Source organism: Siniperca chuatsi, linkage group LG21, assembly GCF_020085105.1.
Source record: "Siniperca chuatsi isolate FFG_IHB_CAS linkage group LG21, ASM2008510v1, whole genome shotgun sequence".
NCBI lineage: Eukaryota > Metazoa > Chordata > Actinopteri > Centrarchiformes > Sinipercidae > Siniperca > Siniperca chuatsi.
In genome coordinates, this window is record NC_058062.1 from 9,140,110 (window position 1) to 9,165,707 (window position 25,598).

Here is a 25,598-nt window from a genome sequence, read left to right on the forward strand (position 1 = left end):
TAGTTACGGAAAATCAGTCCAGTCAATTTCCATGGTATTTGGATGTCATGGAAAAACAAACTTTTTTGCAAGCCTTAGCATCTCCGTTAATCATTGTAAATATTGACTGATTGATAATCTTTGTGAAACATTTGATCAAACTGGCAGTATCATTATTTGCCAATGTTAAAACGTGGGAAGGAATGTCTGTGATAGCCCATGGCCGTTTAGTTACGAGCAAATATAAATATGTGTTTATATGTTTGTTGATGCACATGCTTCAGTGTAATTACAGTTTGCCGTTGGGCAACTGTGAGTTTGTTTACTTTTTGGTAAGTGTATGCAATTAGTTGTTTTTGGTGATGATGCTAATGTGGCCAAAGCTGCCACAGGCCTGCCTTTTTTGGCCTCTCATGGCAGCTGCATGTAGCGCAGCTTCAAAGAAAACTGGAGGCCTACAGGGATTTCCCTCTGGCTTTCCCACCATCTGCAGAGGCCTTCACGGGATGTGATGGTAGTGGGTGTTGTGGAGACTCCCATTAAATATGCTCATATTTAGGATTTTTAAATCATAAACTTTTGTATTCCTTATCTATGTATAGGCTGAGGCACCAGTCAGCGTACAGAACATTTTGACTTGCATCCCATCATTAAAGTACATTCTTGGTTTATTGTCTTTAACTAAGCTTAGATCCAGGTGTAATATGACACACCTAATGCCTTTACTGAAGATAATGCCATGGCAGCCACCCAGACTTTTCACTACCATGATAAATAACTCTACTCTAATGCTTGAAATGTCTGTGTTTTATAACCTTGCAATCAGTCATCCACAACCCAACACCGGATACTTTAAGAAATAGTTTGATTAACAGATTCATAATTTGATTAAACTGAACATCTGTCTTTGGTGTAGCAGCACATGCTCAACAATGTGCTTGCTAAAATCGAATCAATCTTATTCAGTCTGACGTCTTTTGCTCAGAGTGGGCCAGAAATTAGATGTGTGTTATGGAAGGAGCTGTCTGCTTTGCATACCTGCACCTAGATTACTTCAAATGTGCGTCCCTGGTATTCTTCCTGGAATCACCCCAGTGACATTCCACACGGAATTTGATGCAGTCTGGGTTTTATAGTAAAATACCTATGTGAGCTGAAAGTGGCTGTATAGATGACTCCCTCATCACTGTGCAACTAAACTTGATTACAGTGTACCCATCAGCAGTTTTAGCAGCAGAGTTACTCCCAAAGCCTTTAAGTGGTAGTTTGAAATCAGCCTATGGTCTTTCAAGAGTGTTTTTTACTTCTTTCTTGTTGTTCTTCTTATGTGATGGCAGTTAAACTCACTGTGTTTGTCACATAAGTTTGTTTGACCATGACACTGTACTGTGAGCAAAAATATGCTGAGCATGATTTCGTAAATCTAAGTATGTGCGTTAGTTTGAAGCCCCCGCATGAGACTTGATGTTAATGCGTTCTTTGATGTTCAAAGAAACTTTATCTGGGAGTGTGGATTTTGGCTCTGAAGAATACTTTGGCACCAAGGGTCAAGAGTCTAATGAGATTGTCGGGATCACAGTGATGGGGCTGGAGTGCACTTTCTCACCACAACAACATTATGACAGCACAGCAGCACAAACTAACTGACATCACTGGTAAAAATAACTGCAGGAAACATTGTGGACTGATAAATAATAATGGGGTTTTGTTTGAATCATATACCGTACTTTTTATCCTTCTCTACACAAAGGAAACATTGTGCAAGAATCAATTCTATTTCAGTGAACTGTCATGACATAAGTAGCAAATATAGGTGGATGATAAACACAGGATGTGAAGTTACAGAAGAGTATTATTGTATTGTTGTATTGCTCTAAAATAGTGTGTCAAAGAGGCATTATAGCAGTTGAACTTGGAATATTAAAAAAGACTTCAAACTAAAAGCAATGCACATGATGTGGGCACATTTTTGTGAGCTGACCTGTCATAAAACAGGGAAGAAGAGTTTGATGTTTGTGTTTTTCATTCAGTTTCTTAAGGATCGCTCATCAAGCTGTCAGTATATCACAGGTGTTAAGTATTGAGTCCAGTAACTGAAGCAGTTTAACAGCACAATACAACACAGACATAGCTAATAAAACCCAAAATGTCAAGGAGTTGTATCCCCCCCCAAGGGACTCAACCTTGCCAAAGTCAGTAACATTCAATTCCTGATAGTTTGGCTCCACTTTGTTCCTTTAGTCTGCGGAGATGGCAATAACTCAACCTCCCTGATCAATAGATGATCAGACAGACCAGCATGTACTCAGTCTTCAGCAAAATCACAAGAACTCATGTCTTCATCTTACAGGAATGAGTGAACTTCGTATGCTCTAAAAATACATCACCTTTAACTTCACTCAAGAATCACTGGAGCACACTAGTATTCTTATTTCTTCACATCCTCTTTTTATGTGGAAAAAACAACAACCTTTTGGTCGAAATTCCTTCAGGCCAGAAGTGTTGGTGTTTTTTCCACATAAAATGTAAAGTAAAAGTAGAAAGAATAGCAATGTGCCTGAGATTTTATATTTTACCCACTTGGACAATTTGGAACAGAACCAATTTGTACAAACTATTTAATCTTGGATATCTGTAGTAGCTGTAGTGTGGCCTTTGGTTTCGTCCTGTCATGACTCTGAGTGTTGCAACGGCATCAGTACTACAAAATGATTGTTTCTTCTTACATTTTTATAGTGGGAACAATAATGAAAATAGAGCTATACTGTACAGAAAGATGAAATAATGATGTAGAGCTGTGAATAAAATTGCTGCAGTTAAGCTTTACCTTCAGTGAAATAAATGGACACCAACCAGGTAAATCATACAGTAATCAATATTCTTTTCAGGCCCTGGTATAACAGTCTTGATGATAAGAAGCATTTAGAATGAGAGTATTTAACATGGACAGCACATTGAAGGCTGGCATTATTCCTGGCTGAGATTCAAGGCTCATCAACATTACAGCCCCATTTCCTAATTTATAGTTTTTTTTTTATTTCTAATGTCAGGCCATGTATTCTATTATACCACTTGATTACTACCAAACTTTGTAAATATTTATGTAAGTTCTTAACATTTGAAGGAGTCATCGTCAAGAACCATGTAATGCAGCTGGTTCTTCATTGAAAAATCGTTAGATTGTGGAAATGGGAGAGATGAGAATGGCGTTGTCCACCCTGCAGCTCCTAATTACAGAGATTTTCATCTAGAGGGGGAGGCCCAGAATGAAATTGTGCAATGTTTGGCTCTGTGTCACAGAAATGACTCATCCCACTGTCACTACGCCTAAGTTTTTCACATGAACACAAAACAAGCTACACTAAATAATGTTATACAGTACATACAGTAGATAATAGGGTGTAATGGGTATACTGTATATAGATCATTAAATAGATAATGTGGAAGACATTGCCAAAAGTAAAAAATCTCTCACATTAACACTTAATTTATAGTAACTTGAGAACTTGATAACTCTGTTTGTCCATACACTTACTTTATATGGGCGATTCATATCCACATGTTTATCTTCAATAAACTCCAGTCCAATCACACACTCAAATAGATAGACAAAAAATACATGATGCAGTATAAATTAATAATATTGATATCTGCTCTCCCTGCAGATATCACAGCTTCTAGATGATCATGAGTCTTGTGTTTCACTGATGTCCAAGAGGGTCTTGCTCCTCCTGCACAACATCCCTACAGCCCTTGCTGCCTCAAGGAGTGCAAGATCGGTGAGTGGACCTAAACTGGGGCCGAATCAGTGACCATAACATCAGAGTTTGGTAACACATACTGCATGGTGACCATTTAAGAGCAAGGCCACTCTGAGAAAACAAACTCTTTTCAGTGATTTGTTTGTGGAATGAAGTTAGGAATTAGATCAGAATTGCCTTTGGAAGCCAACACATAATCACAGCTTAAGTAGTTACTGAAATCAAAGGTTTTCCTTGGGAACATGGATTTGTTAAGTATTTACAGCAATGCTATCGTTCATTATCGCATCATTGAAATATTTTGCCTTTGATTCAATGTTACAAATATTTATAAGTTAATGTTTTTTGACTTGGTACCTCCATAAGGCAGAAACATTTGGTAGTGAGTATCCTGGTTCTCATTGAGCCAGCCAGAACCCATCACTTTTAAAAATGAGGTATAATGAATTATTAATTATTGATAATGCATCTTAGACATTTCTGGTAGGTACATACTGTAAGCATGTTGCAATGCTGACCAGCTTGTTTTAGTTGTAAATTCATAGTTCCCTTTTTGGTAATGCTTTATATTACAGCCTGAAAATTACAGTGTACACATGGGGTACCAAATAAAATACCACCGGGTGTCGGCTGGTACAAATATAGGTACACAAGAAGAAGACAAGAGTTATGGAATAAGAGAGTATCACATTTGTGTGTAGTAGGGATGTAGAAATAAATTACACTGTAAAGTAGGACAGAAGTGTGGGAAAATCACTGTTGATATTCTGAGGAACTAACTAAGTAATTATAGTGGCATAATTTCTTTAAAATTATGAGAGTGAATACAGTATGTGTGCTGCAATAACTTGAATATCTATGGTGCTTAGCTGTAGTTGGGAGCCTCTGGATATTATTTGGGAGACTTTTCTGTTCTTCACTGGTGAAGTAGAAGAAGTTAGAAGTTAAAGCTTACTGCCTAGCTTATTTTCCAAACTCCCTATCCCAACATTATTAGTAAGTGGCTATATTGTTAATTAGCCCAATACCCCTGTTCTCTGTCTCACTTAAATACATTTTTTTTCTCTTTCCCTTGTATTGTAAGTATTTTATAGGTACTTTACCCCATGTGTACAAAAACTACACTGTAATTAGTGGGCTGTAATGTAAGCTTTACCCTGTTTGCCTTTGGTTTGGTTTAAAGGAACTCCAGTGTGTTTGTCTGGTTAGTTTGGTTTGTTTGGCTGGTGTGAAAGTGTTGTTTGCCATGTATAGGTTGTTTTATGGCAGAATAAAACCAAATCAAAGTCCTCCAATCAAACTCTGGTGCAGAGTAAACAACCAAGACTGCTTGAAAAGGGGGGTCTAGGTTGTGTGGTTTATTTAGGGTGTGAAAGCAAAATGGACCAACCACAGAATTTTATGATAGATATGTGATTTTAGTATGATTGATATTATGAAGTAATATGAGAATGAAAAACAGCTGGCCAGTAAGAAGCAGATGGATGTAATAATGTAATTTGTGTGATAATCATCAAGCTAAAATGGCTATTAATAGTCAGTCAATGCAATGACATTGTTGTAGTGCAAAAAAGATATTCAGTTCCAAACTGTAGATCATCAATGAAAGTGAATACAGTCTTTTTTTTTCAGATAAAATTTTGTGTGATTGGAAAACATCTTGAATTAATACAAGCTAACTTGAGATTTAAGACGAGAGATTAGACTTTTAAATTGTTACTGAAGATGAGAAACAGCATTGTTTTCGACTGGGATGGGAATTTGAGAGCCCACAGCAGACTTTGTTGCAGGAGAGAGGTTTTGGTTGTGGGACAAAACAGGTGTATAAGGCATTCATGGTAAATGGACTGCATTTATATAGCGCCTTTCTAATTTTCAGACCACTCAAAGAACTTTACACTACACGTCAACATTCACCCATTCACACACACACATTTATACACTGATGGCACAGCCTTCGAGAGCAATTTGGCCAAGGACACCTCGACATGCGGGCTGGGGGGAGCCGGGGATCGAACCACCGATCTTCCGATCAGTGAGAGACACGCTCTACCAAAGCCAAATCCGCCTCTGCATTCATAAAATCTGTTGTTTTGTTTCTGTGGACAATACACTTGCGAAATGTGAACTTAAAAGAATTCTGTGTATTTACAGACAGTGTGACATGCGGAAAGATATTTTTTCACATTCCAAATGTGGTGTTGCAATGGAAAACAAAAACAATAATCACTACATGTAAAAAACAAAACGACAAAAAAAAAAACAACAACTCATAACTAATCATTAAAAAATGTTTAAAGATAAGCTTCCATGTCCCCAAGGACCCAGTGTGTTTGTTCTTGTCATTGTTATTTAGTGCTACAAATTTCTGGAGAAAAAACTCTCATGTTGTTTCTCATAGAAATGTGCCTTCTCAAAATTCCTAACAGCTTGTTTTGATCATCTATATATTGGTTACAAGTTAATTATTTGGTCCCCTGCTTATTATTCACAAAATAATGTCAAATGTCCCCTGGAGTTTTGTGCTGTAGTATGATGAGTCCTCTGAGTAGAGCAAAATGACCTAGCGAGGGTTAACATGAGCAGCACTGTGTTCCCTCCTCCTGACATTGACTGAGCACACACACACACTTTCTCCGCTGAGGCCAGCACAGAGCCAGAGAGGAGGGACTGTTTGCAGCTCTGAGAGCCAGCTGTTGTTTGCACAGAGCTGGGTCTTTTCTCTGCCTGATTCCCCCGTTCTCCACTAGCCTCATCACTCCATGGGACTCCAGACCTGGCCGCCAAGCAAACCACCACTGTCCTCTATGGCCTGCCTTGATGTGGAGACCCCTTCCATCTGCAGGGGTAAATTCAAATCAGGTGCCTTTTCTTTTTCTTGTCTAACCTACATATGTTTCATTGTTTTATTTGAGTATCTGCGTAAAGTAAACTCAAGTTTTTTACTCTTGTTATTCTTTGCTGATGCTGGCAGTAGTGGCAGGGTGGTTGTAGTGACGTAGATGCAGCCCTAACAGGAAATAACAGGGCAACAGTAAAGCTTATCACGATGAGTCATGCCAAGCATCATTCTTTCAGAAGAGACTATTGTCTTCTGATGGATGATAAATCAAACTTGCTCTAGAAAAGCTGTCAGAGTCTGCATGGGAGAGATTTAGGAGAGAATACTCATCGGTTTATGCTGTCTATGTTTTCATTGGCACGCTGTTGAAACACTATTATGGTTTTCTGTCATATGATATAAGCATGAATTCACACCTGTAATGTAAGTACACACAATGAAATTTATTCAAATTAAGTGCAATACACAGATATGCTGCTGATCAAGATTCTGATCATTATATGCATATTTTAATCTTTGTTGTTTGCAATCATCAGAAGAAAATTCCTTTGATTAGACCAGGCCTTGAGTAATATGGACTCTTTTTATATATATAACGTAACATAGCTGTCTTTCAGTGATAAAACCAATGTTACTGGTGGAAGTCACATTTGATGAAAATATTTGCCAACCACCAAAGTTCATATGTTGAGTTTCAGTATTTTTGCATCCTACAAAAATGATAATGTACAATATTGCTATTTACTATTGTCATTTGAGTGTTGTTATGCATCTTCTTACAAAAGTGTATAATACTAGATATGTATAGCATGCAAGAAGTAAGCCAAAATGTAAATTCATTTGTGTCCGGGCCATCATGCAAGATTTGCATGTATAACATTTTATTTAAATTCTATGTCAGTAGAAGTAGTCAGTAGTTAGTAGTAGTCATTATTATTCATGACCTGACCAAATATAACTTTCTAACCAGACCCAGACCAGTCAACACAGAGATGGAGTACACACCCACTCATGGGGAAGGAAACTAATGTGTTTTCTCATCACTTTGTATCTAACTTCATCTTAGGCCCTTTTGCTTTGGGAAAACATATTACACCACTTGGATGTGGTGACAAATGAGCTTAAATTCAGAGTTATTGACTACTCAGCATTTTATGCAGATATTCATTTTCAAGTTAGTAATAGTTAAAATCCAGTGTTCAACAGCTCTATTTTACCTTCTATACATTCTCAGTCATTATACAGTATAACAATCAACTAATTTAAACTGCTTAAGCCTTTCTGCTTTGTTGAACTGATTTAGGATAAAATGAGTAATGTAGTTTAAGAACATGTGATAAACTTTTTTATACTTGCTGTTTGTCTGCCTGCATTTGATCAACCACCACCAAAAATGTAAATTACCTAGTTGTCAACTCAAGTCAGCTGATATGTTTATAGACCTTTCAAATAATTACAAGCTGATTTATCCCATTTTTAATATAAGACAGAGTCTGTCAATTAAATATAATTCAGGTTGATAAACCAATATAATCTGTATATTCATGGTTTAGTCTATCTCTGGTTATAGATGCCTCGTTCTTTGCTAAAATGGGATTCTGTTTAGAGTCTTTGGTATTTATAACAGTACAGTCAACATAACCCAGTGTCAGTCTGTTTCTAAACTAAATTCATCTTTGTCTGGGCAAGAAGTATACCAGAGAGTTTTGAGACTTGTGTTTTGTACTGTTTCTAAAAACCAAAAAAAAGTCAAATAAAATAAAAGGTCTGTTAGGAGACCTCCAGGGATGATTTACTGAGAACAACATGGGTCTGAGATTAGAGATTACATCAGTGGACAGGGATTTCAGCAGAGCCCTCTCTCTGTGTTTCTCCACAACCTCTGTTTATGCTCTGCTGGTGAGCAGGAGAGCGGGGCAAGTTTGTATCACGGAGAGGTTAGCCAGGGTTCAGGTTGAACACAAGATGACACAAAGTGAGGAGGACCCCGGGCATGAGGTGTACCCCAATACTGATGCTCAGATTAAATTCTGCATTCTCCTGTGCTGGAAGGCAGCTTTTGGTGTTATTGATATGCAGTTATATGCACTCATAAATTTTCTTGCCTGAGGCATTGTTTTCCAAGTCACAGTGGATATGAATATTGTGATAAAGCAATGGCAATTTTTTTACAATCTCCTGGTATGATCTGTCTCAGGCTGACCATAACCCCCCTGGCCTGGGTTTGTAATAGGAAACACAGCAGGCGGAGCAGGCACAGTGTGTTCTCTTCTCCAGAGTTGATGGGCTGCTGTGAGAGTAGACTCGGTCTCCCACCCTTTGCCTCAGCACTTGTCACTCTGTGTTCCCTTGCCCACCAGTAGAAGCCCATGAACGTCCCCACGGCTCTGCATACAAGTCGAGACCCCACCCCCTTTACCACCCCCAAATTTCATGGTTCCCAGGCCTTGTTCTCACAGCTGCCCAGTTTATTTTTGCTAGAGTGAGTCACAGAGGCCTGTTCAGACGCAGCGCCTTTCCCAGGAGAGTTGAGCAGGTCTGTGTTGCGTGTGTGAGTGTGTGTTTGTGTGTGAGTGGGACTAACTGTTTCCCCTGAGCCACTGAGTAGCTCTAGCTAAGGCGGCTTCACGTCACTACTTCACTCATTTGTCACCATCACCCAATACCTTCCTCTTCAAACACTTTTTTTCTGCATAAAGTGGTGTTATTCTACTGAAATAACATGTCCATGCTCGCTTGTTTATAAATGTTTAAACTGGAATCTTATTACAGTTTACATTGATGGGAAAATAACACTGAGGACCATCCAAGTACTGTATGTGGGGCCTGCATGCAATACTCAAGAATTTCTGCTGGAAGATAGTCTGGTCTTTTAAGTGTCACAGTAACATAACTGATCACTGCTTATCCACCCAAAGCAATATTACTTAAAAACAATTTATTAAATAGACACGACTTACTTTTGCTGGTGTCATGACCATCTCCAGTGTTGCTTATTATTGTGACTACAGTCCACCTAATCCCTCTTTTATCTGTTTGTATTCTGTACTGTAGTTACTTTGTTTGAGTCCTCTGGGTATTTGCATCCCACATTGAGATATTGACTCTCATTGGGAAGGCTCTAGGCCAATCACATTGCACTGTTCGAGTCTAACTGTTGTAAAACTTGTGGTACTCTTAACAGCCCAAGTTAAAATCATACAGGAACTGAATAGGATGTCTGTGGTGGTGAACAGGGTTTACTCTTGGGCCACTGAGGTAGCATATTGATTGATAAATAATAAGTACTTTGTGTTATTTGAAGTATGGCAGGTTTCACAGTTAAAGCAAGATTGTTAGGTGCCTCAGCGGACTTGGCTCTGGTAAAAGTAAAAGTTCAACTCTGACCTCTGTGTCTCTGCACTCTCAGTCCTCCAGCTTTGTCTGCAGCAGAGAAGAACTCGGGCGCAGCTTGTGGAGCAAGGCATCATGCCACGTGAGTATTCACATCACACACTTGCAAAACTCTCACCTTATGATTTAAAAAAAATGTGTAAATTGAGAAGTTAGTTGATTAGCGCCTATGGAAATTAGGACAGCCAAGTAGAAAGTATGCTATTGTTATTACTTATGTTGTTTTGTTGCTCTTGCAAGAATAGTATTAGAGATTATATTCAACTTTTGCTAACATCTAACTCAACCAAAGCATCTTTATCAACCAAATCTCTTCATGGCTTTTGGAGAACACATTTACAGTGCCATTAAAACAATGACCACAAGCAATGTTAAGTGCATAATCACAATAACATTATGTCGTTATTGTGATTATGCACTTAACATTGTGTGTGTGTGCACATAAACCAATTGCTTTATTCTAAGAAGTGGGAGGTTCATTGTCCTACTTAGACTGTTGCTAATAGTTGCATAATTGTACTCATGGAAACATAACCAATGAAGAAAATGACACAAAGATTTAACACACCAGTACCATATAAGAAAGAACAATCTCCTACTTTATACCATCCATCCTTTGATGTGACAAAAGTGGAGCAGACTCAGTCCCTGTGCTACACCTAATAAAAGATGAACTGAATCCGTGACAGAATCATGCTGATAGCTGGAAAGGTAGAAAGAGAAAAAGACAGCTCTTCTTCTTTGTCCTGTTCTCTCCTGAGAAGCCTCCTGCAGTCAGGCTTTCAGCTCCTCTCTGGCTCCACACAGCCACATGAGTCAGCGACTGAGCCTTCAGTGGAGGTCAGTCATCCCCTGGCCAAGTGTGGCCGGCACACAAACCTCCCAGGCCATTATCCACTAAAGCACTTTGCTGCTCCCACACTTATAGTCTTATGGTAGGTATGCAGTGAGGTTTAGGTGACGAGCAGGAATGTTTTGCTTTGCTCCTCTGACACACTCCTCAGAGCGCCCTCCACTCCCAGCCAGTGTGGCCTGAAACCAAATAGTGCTTGTCATAGCAGAGATGACTAGTCAGTGAGCCAGACCTTCCTTAAAGCAGGAAGAGTTTATTCTGTGAGATCAAACAGTAACTTTCTGCATGGAGCAATCTCTCTCTTTGAGTCAGTAAAGCTGACACTTCCTGTTTGACTCCCATAAGTTCCTGCTTATTAATGTCACAGTTGTGCAGAACAACAAAGACAAAAGCATGAAAATAATGATATATCATGTTTTTCAACTCCTTTTTTACTTCAGGCCAATTTATACTGTTCCTCAGTTCACGAAGTGTATTGTTATTTAAACTTTTATGTTGTGTAACTATTTTCTGCTGGATGTTCATGATTTTAAACTAAACAACAAAAAGTGTATGCAGTAGAAATATTGTGTAGTTCACATCATTCCACTTATGTTGTTACATCATCCTTTCTTTTGCTTTGGAGATCACTCTTATCAGTAACTGGTTTGCTAATCAAATGTAAAACAACCAAAAGGAAATTGCCTTTGGAAATAGTTAGAAATAGTAAACACCTTAAATCAATATAATTTACTTTAAAATGGAATGAACAGTTTGCTTGTGTGTGGAAATACAGTATATTGACGAAGAAAAGCTATTTTGTTGATTCACCCTTTCACAGCTCTGAAAACACCTGCTGCCTTTCATGAGCAGATTCGCAACCTGGAGAGAGCCAGGGTAAGACATCTATGTCATCACTATCATCACACTGCAGCTCATGATTTTATTCATCTAAATCTACATTATGCCCCAGAAATAAATGGAAAAACTTTTAATTTTTTTAACAGGCTGGGAACTTCTTAAAGCACAAACTCTGCAGGAGACCTGAGCGCTCTGAGTTGGTCCGTATTCATATCCTACAAGGTAATCATCCTCCTGTGTGTTCTTACTGATTAATAGCGTCTAGATAACAGACATGAATAAGATGCCTATTCATCTAATCACACTTACTGCATGTTTAAATTTGTTTTACAAGTTAGAACCAGATAAATGTATTTGAGGTTAACATAAGTTTGTATGGTCTGGCTGAGCCTGCAGTCAGTCACCTTGACAAAGCAGTTAAGATCCTCTGTATATTTATCAGAGACGCAGGCTGAACCCTCCCTGCAGGCCACACAGATGAAGTTGAAGAGGGCCAGACTGGCTGATGATCTCAATGAGAAGATCGCCCAGCGGCCTGGACCCATGGAGCTGGTGGAGAAGAACATCCTGCCTGTTGACTCTGCTGTCGAAGAGGTCATCAATGGTAGATACTCATCAACATTATATCCTTACTATCAGAAGACCTGAGCCATTCAAAAAAATTTGTTTTAGCCCACTTTGGTGTCACGTTCACCACCAACAGTTCACCACTTACAGTGACAGCCAGACATTGCAGCACATCAGATTTCATGTGATCACATTTTTTAGCCATTATTAATGTTATGACAACTGTGTTTGAGAGGTCAAAAGCCTGCAGCGAGAAAGGTCAGTGCTGGCCAACTTACCTGCCACTATCTTATGTCTTATGGTAAGTTGGCCCTCACTGAAAAACCCTTTCACCCTTTAGCAGAATAATTAAATATTTGCACCTGTATTATCCTGTGTTGACTGTTCAATTTCCCCTGTATTTGTGTTGATGTTTTTTAGCCACGCTAGCAACATGGCTCTAGGGATGCCAATGTCAGTCTGTCAGTCGATCCACCACTTTGGTCCACACTGACATATGTCAACAACTGCTTGATGGATTACATTCAATTTTGTACAGACATTCATGGAGTCCGGAGGATGAAGCCTACTTACTTTGGTGATCCTCTAGTGCCACCATGAAGTTGACATTTTTGTTTTTTAGTGAAATATCTCAACAGCTAGTTGCTGGACTGGCATGAAATTTGGTACAGACATTCATGTCCCTCTCAGGATGAATTATAATCACTTTGGTCAGCCCCTGAATTTTCATCTAGCGCCATCATTAGGTCAAAATATCAATTTGTCCAGTACTTTGGTTTATGACCAAATACCTGTAAAACCAATGACATTCCCATCAGCTGTACATGCTAAACTAAGATGGTGAACTTGGTAAACATTATGCCTGCTTAACATGAGCATGTTAGCATTTCACTGTGAGCATGTTAGCATGCTGACTTTACCAGTTAGCTCAAAGCATCGCTGTGCCTCAGTACACCGCCCACAGAGCTAGCATGGCTGTAGACTCTTAGTCTTGTTACATCTCTACTATATTGTCATGTGTACATTCAAGTGATGCTCCTTTACTCTGCAGTCACTGATAACTCAAGTTTTCTTTTTGTAATCATAAAAGGTATGTAGTATATGCATAGACAGCATTCACTGGACTTTTGATTTATCCTTTAAGTAAGTAATAAGCTGTACTTGTATTTGATGCTGGCCCCACAGGTGGTAAAGCAAACTACTCTAAGCCAACAGATATTTACAACTTTGATGAGGACAGCGGTGATGCCTTATCACCACAACAGCCTGCCAGCCAACAGTGTCCCAGCTCTACCTCCGCCTCTCCAACAGAGTCTGGAGGGACAGAGGCCACTTCTACTTCCTTTAACTTAAACTCTCCCATACAGGTACACCAATACCTTGAACCATTACAATTTACAAAACATGAACTGGCAATGTCAGCAGACAAACTAGCATCTTGACAAGTTATCTGATCTACGGTAGCAGAGTCTTAAAATTATACAATTCTTTAAATAAAGTGCAGAAAATCATGTTTTAAGGATGCCTGGATACTGGTAGAATTTTTCACTTATGAGAAAAAATAATATTTTGAGACTTAATTTAACTTTATTTGCTGTATGCGTGCACAGCATACTAACTGTGTATAATGTATTTATCATTTGTAGAAACATTTTGTACTACTACTTTTATTAGTGTTTATCAACCTGTTTTTGGTTATATTATTCCAGTTGGAAGTGGGATGATGATTAACAGGTGTAGCGGCTTCACTGTTTTTACTGAATGGATCATGTGGTTTCTCTCTGTCTCTGCTTTTCTTAGCACTCCCCACCACCTAACTCACAGTCCACATCAGATTCCGTCAACCTTGTCTCCACCAGTGAGCTACAAAGCAACAAACAAGCATCTACACCTCAGCCAATCACCACTGTTGTCCCCAGTATCACACCGGGGCCAGTTCTTATGAAGGTGAGCTTCAGATTTTTAACAGCTCCAAGTTTGACCAAAGTAATTTCGAAGTCTTAAACTTTCTGTGAGGAGTAGTGATTTTTTTTTTTTTAAAGATGAGTTAATTTAAGTTCATTCACTCACAGTCTTCTAATGTTTATAACCAGATGACATGAAATTGACCTCTGTTACTGAGCTCTCTGTCTCTTTGATTTATTGACTATGTTGTTTTTTTGTTTCCTTTGGAAATGTGATGAAAAATGTGATGTCAAAAGACACAGAGTCTGTGTTTTGTCATAATGAAAGTCACATCAGTTTTGGGGTGACATGAAAGTCAGTATTCAGCCAAGTCAAACGCAGTTCAAAGAACAACAGGGTTTAAAGTAATTTCAAAAATCCTTGGGCTTAAATCTGTGCCAGCCAGTTTGTCTTCAATTAGGGTCAAATGACGGCTGGCCTTCCTCATTCAAGCTGTGTAAAATCAAAGGACCGGAGTGAAGCAATAACTTGTGCATTTGTCATAATCCAGTTATCCTCTGAGCATAAGATGAACTCTCCCTCCCTTGGAATATGATAGGGGACAAATAGGAGGGCGTGTGCTTGCCTTAACCCAGCTTGAGTTTCTGGTTTCATAGCTAGAACCCGCCGCTCTTATGCCAAGTCGTTTTCATGTGTATCCTGTAACTGTAGGTGGTAAAACAATAAGGGTCACATTTCCACTACCCATTTCCTCATCCTGCAGTTCTCATTGAGTGTCAGAACAATGTTCCACCTTAACGCTTCAAGCTATAAAAATCCAGTACCAGTTCCAAGTCTTGCAGTGTTGATACTGGCAATGCTAACTGTATTCCCTGATAAACTGGACTGAGATCAGTCACAGGGATGAAATATCCTCCAGATGGTCCTCTCAGGTTTTACATGCCCCTTCTCTGTGTTGTGTTCTGCAGCAAAGCCTGCCCAAGCTCCCTGGCGATAAAAGCCGCAGCAAAAAGAGCAAAGAGCCCAAACCACGGGTGAAAAAGTTAAAGTACCATCAGTACATCCCCCCGGACCAGAAGCAGGAGCTCAATGAAGTGCCGATGGACTCAGCTTATGCCCGCCTCCTGCAGCAGCAGCAGGAGTTCCTGCAGCTCCAAATCATAAGGCAGCAACAGCAGCAGTACAACTACCAGGCCATCCCACCTGCTACGCTCAAGTATGACTCCATTTAGCAACACAAACACTCCTTTTACACCAGAGATAGGATTTTTCTCACCCACAAAGTTTACCTTTATGTGTAAAGGCTACTAACTTTGTGTTGAGTTAATTACCACTGAAACAACTGTAAAGTATAAATTTTCTTCCTTTCAAAGTTAAATTATTTGAATATTGATTTTCAACAAACTCAATCAAAAGTTCAGACCTGGTTTTACAGAAAGTAATAACCGTTTAAACACAGCTGCTGTTTGTCTCAAATACTTTATACATAATACATTTTCATGCCCATGGCTTATGACACAGAAGCTGTTGATTGTGAAAATGGATAATAGTTTAGATTCCCTTTCTAATCTCTACTCCCTTTTTCTTCCCATCCTACTACAGCAGACTAACAAGTGACGTACAAACCAGCTGTTCCAGTGTTGTCCTGAGTGGAAACCCAGCATCTAACCCTGTGCAGCCACGGTACACTCAGGTGAACCACAAGCCGGATCATTTACCAGCTAATCTGGATGAGATGAAGGTGACAGGTTGCTGCCTGCACACAGTCTGACTATATGCACTTCACGCATGCTGCAGAGGAGAACAAGCTCAATTGTGAGAGGTATTTTATAATAATCTGCTATCTTTACAGGTTGCTGAGCTGAAAATGGAACTAAAACTCAGATCTTTGCCTGTTTCTGGGACTAAGACAGACCTGATAGAGAGGCTAAAGTTGTATCAAGAGAACTCTAACATCCAGACTGCTGCTGCCGTTGAGACAACAGCCATCACAGCAGCCTCACAGTCTGAAAATCTAAAGTTAACCCCACCTGTGTCCCCTATAGCCTCCAAGGTGTCCAGTCTGGGCATAGAGGACAGTAGTATGGCAGACAGCCCCACCAAGCTTTCAAATGCTCTGTCTCCAACTCACACTGCTCCCTGTGTGAACTCCCCACAGAGAGCTCCACAGGAGGAGTGTCCCACAGAGACAAGGTCCCATGAGAAGGACTCTGAGAAGGACAAACGTCTCCACGAGAAGGAGCGTCAGATTGAGGAGCTGATGAGGAAGCTAGAGCGGGAGCAGAGGTTGGTGGAGGAGCTGAAGATGCAGCTGGAGGTGGAGAAGAGGAGTCAGCAGGGTGATTCTCCACCTCAGCTCAGCCCTCTTGCTCCCATCCAGGTCAAAGAGGAAAACAGGACCCTGTCAAATTGCTCAACGTCCTGTAGTTCTCCTGATCTGTCAGTGTTGGTCAAACAAGAGAAGGTGGCAGATCAGAGCCATTTAGCTCCTCAAAATCAGTTCATCATCAAGCACCAGACTATCATGCATCCTGAAACTGTTCAGCCTGTCCAGACTGGAGCTCAGATCCTCCTGCCTGCATCCCTTCCTGCCTCAGCAGTCACGATCCAGCTCCCTGCCAACAGCATTAAATTACACACTACTGTTAGCAGCGCAGCCCCAGGCCTCATCCAGACCTCTGGACAGGTGCCACAGAAAATAGAAGCCTCAGCAGCATTACAACAGCAATGCAGTACTCAGACTCAGCCACTGACAAAGGTAAGAAAACACACTGATGCTTGCACAGGCTGCCTCAGTCCATCTCTTTATTAGTCACCACTATCAGCTGTGATTTTCTGCTAGTTTTGGATTTCTTTAAAATGTGCAAACGTGAGACGTATGTGATCATCCATATGTGTAATGTGTGTCCATTACATGCCATCAATGTATTTCACAGTACTGATGGCATTAATGCATCCATTAATGTATGCCTCCATGCTGACCTGTCTGTATTTCTCTGCAGACTTGGAGGATAGATAGTACAGCACAAAGCTTACTCAACACATTCCCAGCAAGTGGATGTCCTGTGGGAGCCTCCTCTAGCCAAGCTGGTCCTAAAGGACCCACAAATAAGGTAGAGGATGATCCTTTAGTCCCTTCTACTTTGGTTTACTTACTTATTTGTATAGTGTCAACTGCTATTGAATGATGGTTTGTATCAGATGTATCCTGTTTTTCATGTGGTGTAAGGGACTGTTGTCTTTTCCTGTTTAGCAGTCTCCCTGTACCAGCCAGCCAACTTTGATCTTGCAGCAGCCAAAATTCACAAACCATGTGTCAAAGTGTAAAGACCCACCCTGCTATGAGGATGCAGTTAAACAGACATGTTCAGCTGTTCAGGTGACAAATAAATACACTTTTTAGTACACTATATCTTTTAAATTGTTACTACAGCGACTCAAACATTTACTTGTCTTTTTATTTCTCTGCAGGGTCCCACTGCAGCTAGCCAGCAGATGGATGACCTGTTTGATGTGTTAATTGAGAGTGGTGGTGAGAAATACTGCAACTTTTCTTTTTTTGGGGGGGCACTGATAAAATAAGACATAAAGTACTAATGATTATTGGATTCGCCCACTTTATGTTCTTTACTTGTTTTTCAGAGATCTCACCCTTAATCAGACAGGATCCTCCCAGCCTGGACAAGCCTCTCCCTGTGACAGCCAGTGTAACCACCCTTCCCATCAACACGGTTTTATCCCGCCCTCCACCCGTGGTCCAAGTGGCCCAGCCACCTGCTGCACCACTCAACCCCTCGACCAGCTTGGGAGCCCTGACCTCTGACACCCAGCTGGAAACCCTCCTGGATGGCACGCTGGGTGCTCACACTGAGCGACAAACACTGAAACTGATGGAGGAGCTACACTCACCTATGGTTACCATGGAGGTGGACTTAAAGGAAAACACACCGTCCTCTGCTTTGAACCTGCACAGTACCAACATGGACAATATGGATTGGCTGGACCTTACCTTGTCTGTGCCAGCAGAGGGGGTCAACCCTTTGGACATATCAACGCCGGTGGGCGTCTTCTCTACTGATTTCCTGGACTCAAATGAACTGCACTTGAACTGGGAATGAGTGCTGTCAAGGTGAATTCTTACAGCTATCAGGCCGTTTCAGATAAACTTACTTTTTTATGCAAGGGAGGATGGCTTTTGTTTCCTGTGTGGAAAAATACAAGCTATTGGAAGTTGAGGCAGCTCTGTTCTGCTTTCTGACCATATAAATCAGCTCAGTAATAATCTAATTGTGCAGCATCAGTTTAGTAATTGCTGCATTGCTTCCTTTGAAGTCTTTAAACCCTCTGATTGTATGGGGAGACTGACATAAAGTAGGACTGCTACAGGCAGATTGAGCTGATAGCGGAAGTAGCTTTTAAATTTTTATCTTAAGTTATGCCACTTATTTGTTATCAATCTGTTCTCATGTTATTGGCTTCTCTTTGTCCTCTGATCTTAATGAATGTACAGTGTTATATTGATCGTGATAATAGAGGAAAGAACTAATGGACAAACACTGCATGTAGCTGGGGGCTTTTATGTAGTTCACTCCACCCTGTCTTGGAATGATTATCACTGTCAAAACAGATTGTAAACACACAACTGCTAAATGTTAATTGTGTGTACGTAAATTGTGAAGTATAAATCTGATGCTGATTCAGATGTTGATAACTGAATTGGGAGTGTGAATATGATAACACTAGAGTGCATGAATGAGGCCACTGAGTGTCAGTGGGCCACAACAAGTGGCCCAGCAGCACTGACCAACCAAGGAGTTACTACAAAATACTCTGTCAGCATTGTTTCATTTCTCAACCAGTTCTGACAAGATTTCTAGCAGTGTGACACTCCTGCATCTCCAGTGTGTAAAGTGTATCTGTACACTGTGTAAAACATACTGCACAAGTTTTTGAACAATAGTCCTGTGAGCAGAAAAAGGAGAATCCTCACTTACAGTTATGGCCAACTAGTCACACGGGTCATCTGCTGTGACTGTATCCAAATAAATAATAATAATAAATTGTTCTTGGAACATCATTCACTGCTTTAAAGACTGGCAGATTGACTCTTAAAGGGTTGAAAATTATTGAATTAAGGTCAGCTTTTTGGTTTTTGTTTAGGTAGTTTATTGAAGTATAAGCATGGCAGACGATACCAGACCACAATCTCTGTGCGCAGAAATTACAATGAAACAACAAATACATACAGACACATCCTACAGAAAACAACTTATTCTGTATATGAACCACTGCTCATTTGTTATTCACTCATTTCATACTGAAATAACCTTAATGCATTACAGTTGATTTGTATTGTAGTGACATCTGCTGGCCACATCCAAATCTAAGCAGCTTGAGCAAGCAAAGTCTGTGGTCTGACTTTTTTTCTTTTTTTTTTTTACTGTAAAAAAGATGACTTCTGATATGAAGAAAATAAAATTCTTTGTCAAAGAAACCATTATGCACAACATGATGCACCAGAGCAGGATAGTTTCTGGGCAGTGAGTGTTTGAGCATCTTATTTTGTTGAATTATTAGGGATTCACTGTCTGCCCCTGCATGTTATCTGGCGCATTGCTGACATACTCATCTGAATGTTGACATGAAAAAAAGAATGACCAATCTCATAAGTCCTTTTTACAACAATTCCTTCAGCACATTAGAGCCTCATTTGACAATCCAAATGTCAACTTTTAAAAGGGATTATGTGTTGGAATGAGAACAATTTTATATTTATACTACTACCACTCAAGACCAAGAAACATTGTAATGCATAGTTTGTAGACTTGAAACATTGTCTAAACTGGTGTTGGCTTCAAAACCAACTACCCGCCTCTTGGACACCCTACCAGCTAAACTTCTCTGGCTGTTTCTGGGACCTACAATGCTGAATATTGTGAATTTATCACTTATGACTGGCACTGTCCCCACTAGCTTTAAGACTGCTGTGTTAAACCTCTAGTTGATCAGACCACACCTTGATCCAGGGTCTCTGAATAATTATCAACCTCTATCCTGCCATTCTTTACAAAGAGTTGTGTTAACTTTCGACCCACATATTTAACAGTAATCTTTTTGACCTTTTCAATCTGCTTTCAGGGCCTGTCAGTCCTCTGAAACGGCAAAAGTGATGAATTATCCTCCGCGTACTATGGATTCAGATTCCATCTCAGTGCTTCTGTTACTGGATCTCAGTCTTTTGACAGCATAGATCATTGTATACTCCTAGACCGACTGGAAAATCAATTTGCTGTCTCTGGCCTGCTCTCACGCGGTTAAAGTCTTTCATTATCTGAAAGAACACAGTGTGTTTCCTATAATACTACATAAAGAATTTCTGATATGAATAATGGTGTACCTCAGGGCTCTGTTCTTGGCCCTCGGCTTTTCTCTCTTTAAATTCTCCTCTTATATCCACCTCTTGGCCAAATTATACACAGTCATGGAATTAATTTCCACTGCTATGCTGATGTATACTTGTAAAGGTAGATGATCATTCTCAAATTATTAAATTAGAAGCCTGCTCGTCTGCTGTGAAAACTGGGTGTCATGTAATTTTCTACTCTTAAATTCTGATAAAACTGAGATGCAGGTAATTGGCCCTGCTCGACATAGAGACCAGTTTGATGAAATAACAGTAACTCTCGACAGCCGTGTGATTTCTCAAAGTATGACATTAAAGAAATCACTAAGACTGACTTTTTTCACTTACGCAAGATAGCTAAAAATTTTCTGTCCATGGCTGATGCAGAGACCCTAATTCATGCCCTTGTTTCATCCAGACTTGATTGTTGTACCATTTTGTTGTCAGGCCTGCTACATGCTAGTACTAAAAGTCTTCAAATGGCGCAGAATGCTGCAGCTACAATTTCAAAAACTAGAAAATGTGACCGTATTACACCAACTTTAGCTTCCCTTCACTGGCTCTCCATCCATGTTAGATCAGACTTTAAGGTGCTTCTACTGACTTACAAAATTGTAAATGGGCTGCCCCTTCATATCTGTCCGATCTCCTTAAACCTTATATTCCATCCCGTGCTTTCCGCTCTCAGAATAGAATCCTTCTGTTTGCAGGGCCTTTTCCTATCATGCCCCCTGCCTCTGGAATAACCTCCCTGCTGACATCAGACAGTCTGACTCTGTTGAGGCCTTTAAATCCAAACTTAAAACTCATCTTTTCGCCTTTAACTTTTAGTTAGTTGCTTATTCCTTGATTACTTCAGGCCTTGCGCCTGTTACCATTATCTTTCCGGCAGGTCGGTATCAGTCCCAATGAATCTGTTAAGCCTAGTACTTATAGTCCATGTTTGTTCTGCCAACAAGAATACTGTAAACTGTAAATCACTGCATCTCTCTAACCCTCTGTTTGTTTGTGCCCTACAAGCACATGACTGTCCAAGCTGTGTGCTTCTCTCTCTCTTGTCCCTCTCTCTCTCCCTAGTTTCTCCTCCTTGTCCTCTCTCAGGCTTCTCCGTGCTGGACCATCGGCCATCCTGGGACCTCTCGCTCTCTCCTGGCTGTCAGTGCCTCATTCCAGATGTTTGGATCTGGATCTTCATCCTCCAGGAGATTCAACCTCTCTTCTTGTCTCTCTCTCCCTTGTGTGTGTTTGTTTCCTTTCTCCTATCTATGTGAATGGTGTGCTTAAGCTTTGCCTCTTGTGTGTTTGTGTAGTCTGTCCTCTTCCAGGTCTCCATGGTGGAGAGGAGGTCGTTTGGCTCAGGTCCTATCTGTTTGGCAGTACCTGGAAGTTGCTTGACGTCCTTCCGGATCTATATTCTTCATATATGTTTACGATATATCTATAATTTTGTCATGCTGATTGTCCATACTGTAATTTTACGATGTTGGTCTATTCTGTACAAATGACATTTATTGCATGTCTGTTTGTTCCTGGAAGAGGGATCCCTCCTCTGTTGCTCTTCCTGAAGTCTCTTACATTTTGTCCCTGTTCAAGGAGTTTTTCCTTATCCGAATCGAGGGTCTAAAGATAGGATTGACGCAAATTTGTGATTTGTGATACTGGGTTAGATAAATAACATTTAGTTGACTTAACTTTGTATGCCATATGTTTTACACATTTTGTATGTTACCTTTTATATAAATGTAGTCATTTTGTAAATACAGAGATTATTTCAGATTTCACAGTAGGCCTATGGCCATCCCCAGTATACAATTTACCCTTTAGTGCTTGTCATTGAAAAACTATACAAGGAAAGGCTTTAATTTTGTAGTTTTGTTTAACAAATGGCATGATTTCAATAATTTCACAGATATAAATATTACAGTATATTTACAATCATATTGATCAGATTTTTTCTAATTCAGTTAAAGATCAATTTGAATATACAAATATATCCTAAAAATCTAATATATACACATTTACATAGAGGCAGACTAAGAAGGAACATGTGCTCTATTATTCGACTAATATAGTAAAACCACAGTGATTGTATCGAAATGTTTGAGTTGACAAACATTATCCCTCAACCACTGATATTCAGTGGATCCTGCACAATGGAGAATGATTATGATGATAGTGAATGCTAACAGATAAACTCTGAAACGGAGCCATGCTGCTGAAATATTACTTCACCATTATGTCGCTGTCTGATACTCTTTCAGTCTGAGCTTCAAGTTCTCACCAGCTGCTTTTCTCTCAGAGCTTTTTAATAGTTTGGATTGATGTTCGACACTTAGGACATCTGTGTGTGGTAGATTTAAACCTATCGATGCAGAAGGGAATGAGGCAACAACCAGCGACGCAGCTTCAAAAGAAAGAACAGAAACAAAATAAAATGTCAAAACAGGAAGCATATGCCAGTGACTGTAACACCTGATCTGATTATATTCTCATCCTAATGTTTCAGTGGTTTCATACCCAATCATAGCTGTCATGAAACACACCAGCCAGGTCAGACTGCTGACAGAGGTAAAAGTCTCTGTCATGATGAACTGCCGACACTCTGGACACTGTGTCCTGCATGGACATGGTGGAAGGTTTTCCAGGTCCAGAATCACTTTAGGGGCTGTTAAGAAAAGTAAGAATTCATTGTTAGTTTTCTCATCAAAAATCTATTTCTCATTTATTATTTCTCAAAAACCTTCCAGAAGGACAAATCTGAAAAACAGGCACAGGAACATAGTGAATACACTTTAGTAGCTATTAAAAATCTCCAGTTAGTGTCACTAACATAAATTGTATACAAGACCTTTTGTAAGTTTTAAAGAACCAGCTGACATCATTTTAGTCATGGTTTGCAAAAAATTTTTGCACTGATGAAGCTCAAATGTTACATTAAGGACAGATGTAGCCTACTTCTGTCCTTTAAGTAGGGTGAAAAGCCTGTTCTCACTAGATGTGACTGTGACTTTGTGAGGAACTTCTTATTCTTTTTCTAGGGTGCAGTTCATGCTATGTGAAGACAAAAGCCCCAAATTGAACAGTTACAATGAGCATTTGTATGTAACTGACACACCAGGGATAGTAGGTGGAGCCTCAACGTAGAAAATATTCGAACCAGGAACAGGAACACCAGGCACAATCTTCTGACTGGAGGTGAAACTAACCTCTAACAAAGAAGAAAAAAAAGATGGTTACAAAACCAAAGTGTGATGGAGTAATGATTTGCTGCAGTAAATTTGGACTCACCTTTCTCACGCTTTTTATCTTTGGCATTGAGGATGTTATCGTGGCTTTTTTGGAGTTCAGCCTTCCTTTCTGTCAGCTGTTTCAGTTTATCATCAATGCTGTCAATCTCATGCTGATTTAAGACTGCCTCCTCTGGTAGAAAAAAAATAACATACACATGAGACAGCAGAGGCACTAGAGAACTTCTTTTTTGGATGCATAATATGCAAAAGACTTGGGATAGCTATTTTGCATGTTGCAAATATCTGGCTCATTATGGGTTAAAAATTTCTTCCATGCTTTCTTTCATACGCCACCTGTTTGTCCAAATTCAGCACGATTCCTCAACTCCTGAAATATGCACTGGATTTTTTTCCTTTCCAAAAGTTGTTGTCTCTTGAGAGAAAGATGTTTCAACTCTGTAGATATCTTCTTCAGCTCACTGTCTGAAGAAGTCATGATGGATACTGAAAAGAAATGTTGGATTGTTTAAGCCTACATCTTATATTTTGTTTATTGTATGTTTATGCTTGTTTGGTGTGCAAAATGGTGTGTATGTGGTGTAGGTACATAGAATAGGAACAGTGACATTGCAGAAGAAGAAAACTGGATATATGTTTTGCAATGAGAATACTAAATGTTACTACCAAAGATATATTCATATGTGACCACATTTTTCTATGGAGTGACATCTTCTCAAAATAAAGACCGATTTTGAAAGTATTAATTCTACGATAGATAAATAATATTGACGCAATGAATAGAATTTGAAACTTTAAAAACAATTTTCCACTCTTTTTGGACTAACATTCTTAGACATCATGTGGCCTTTTCTTTGCCCAAAAATTTGGATGGGAGCATCTAATGTGGCAGTGTATGCAATTATCTTTCCTCATCTCTTACGATATCATTACCAGACTTAGTGGGCTTCTTTAGCATATTTTCTTTGACATAAAAATGGACAAAAATACTGTACAGTGGAGTTATAGGATATAAAACTCAGGTAACTTTTGATTTATTTCTACACAGACGTATTTGTTGCAAATAAAAACATTCATTGTCGTGTTACCCATTTATGGACAAATTTTGATAAAACAGTGAGTGAGTGGTCAAAAGTGTTGTTGTGCATCTCCAAATTGTTGGGCAATAAAGAAAAATTTACATTAAGCAAACTGGTAAATGCCATTAATGGTTGACTGAAACACACAAGTGCTCACACACTGTCCACTGTACTTTTACTAGATTTCATATCAGGTCCCAGATTAAATTGACATTTTAAATTGGTTGGTAATAACAAGCTACGGATTGTGAACTAAATATTGAGTCAAACACATAAAATAATAAATAATAAAGAGACAGTCTATAAAACTAATTCTGGTTTGAGCAGGCAAAAGTACCAAAACAATAATTTAGCCTTGTAGATAAAATGCTGGAATTATTTTTTGAGGCAACACTTACACAACACAAATCTCAAGTCCAATGCTCATAACTGTAACTGCACTGTACTCACAACCACACTGTAAGAAGTAAGAATGTGTTGAAACCATTACTCAAACATCTCAACTACTAATTTCCTAAGGTCCCATTTAAGAGAATATTATATTAAAGAGAAAGGGTGTGAATTACCTAATTCCCTCAGCTGCTCCCAGTGTGTCCTGTACAGGTAGCATTCAAACTACATCAACAAAGGCATATACTGTTCACTTCAACCAGGAAATATTCAAATCATCAGGTTACATTTACAACTACCGTCACAGGAAAATGTTACAGAATGCTCCTGTTGAGATG

At 39.5% G+C, this 25,598-nt stretch overlaps 2 protein-coding genes across 8 annotated transcripts; one reads left to right on the top strand and one right to left on the bottom strand.

The window, feature by feature from the left end:
• Nucleotides 1-3,647: 3,647 nt before the first annotated feature.
• On the top strand, nt 3,648-19,217 carry mrtfbb (myocardin related transcription factor Bb). 7 transcript variants are annotated; one of them, XM_044180542.1, is made up of 15 exons: nt 3,648-3,758; nt 6,491-6,602; nt 9,992-10,057; nt 11,649-11,704; nt 11,815-11,890; nt 12,111-12,272; nt 13,421-13,602; nt 14,036-14,182; nt 15,109-15,356; nt 15,743-15,881; nt 15,993-16,898; nt 17,143-17,253; nt 17,394-17,519; nt 17,612-17,672; nt 17,783-19,217. In XM_044180542.1, the coding sequence occupies exons 1-15, from the start codon at nt 3,687-3,689 to the stop codon at nt 18,256-18,258; spliced, it is 2,940 nt and encodes a 979-aa protein (XP_044036477.1). In that variant the 5' UTR covers nt 3,648-3,686; the 3' UTR covers nt 18,259-19,217. The 7 variants fall into 7 exon arrangements, with proteins under 7 accessions (XP_044036477.1, XP_044036476.1, XP_044036472.1 ...); XM_044180541.1 differs by having other exon boundaries at nt 3,655-3,758; nt 15,746-15,833; XM_044180537.1 differs by having other exon boundaries at nt 3,656-3,758; nt 17,397-17,519.
• Nucleotides 19,218-22,373: 3,156 nt separating this feature from the next.
• On the bottom strand, nt 22,374-25,560 carry LOC122868531. Its single transcript, XM_044180565.1, has 6 exons — nt 25,437-25,560; nt 24,128-24,277; nt 23,832-23,963; nt 23,659-23,751; nt 23,061-23,208; nt 22,374-22,947 (listed from the first exon to the last, which is right to left on the bottom strand). Exons 2-6 carry the CDS (start codon nt 24,267-24,269, stop codon nt 22,839-22,841), a joined length of 624 nt encoding a protein of 207 aa, XP_044036500.1. The 5' UTR covers nt 24,270-24,277; nt 25,437-25,560; the 3' UTR covers nt 22,374-22,838.
• Nucleotides 25,561-25,598: the final 38 nt, after the last annotated feature.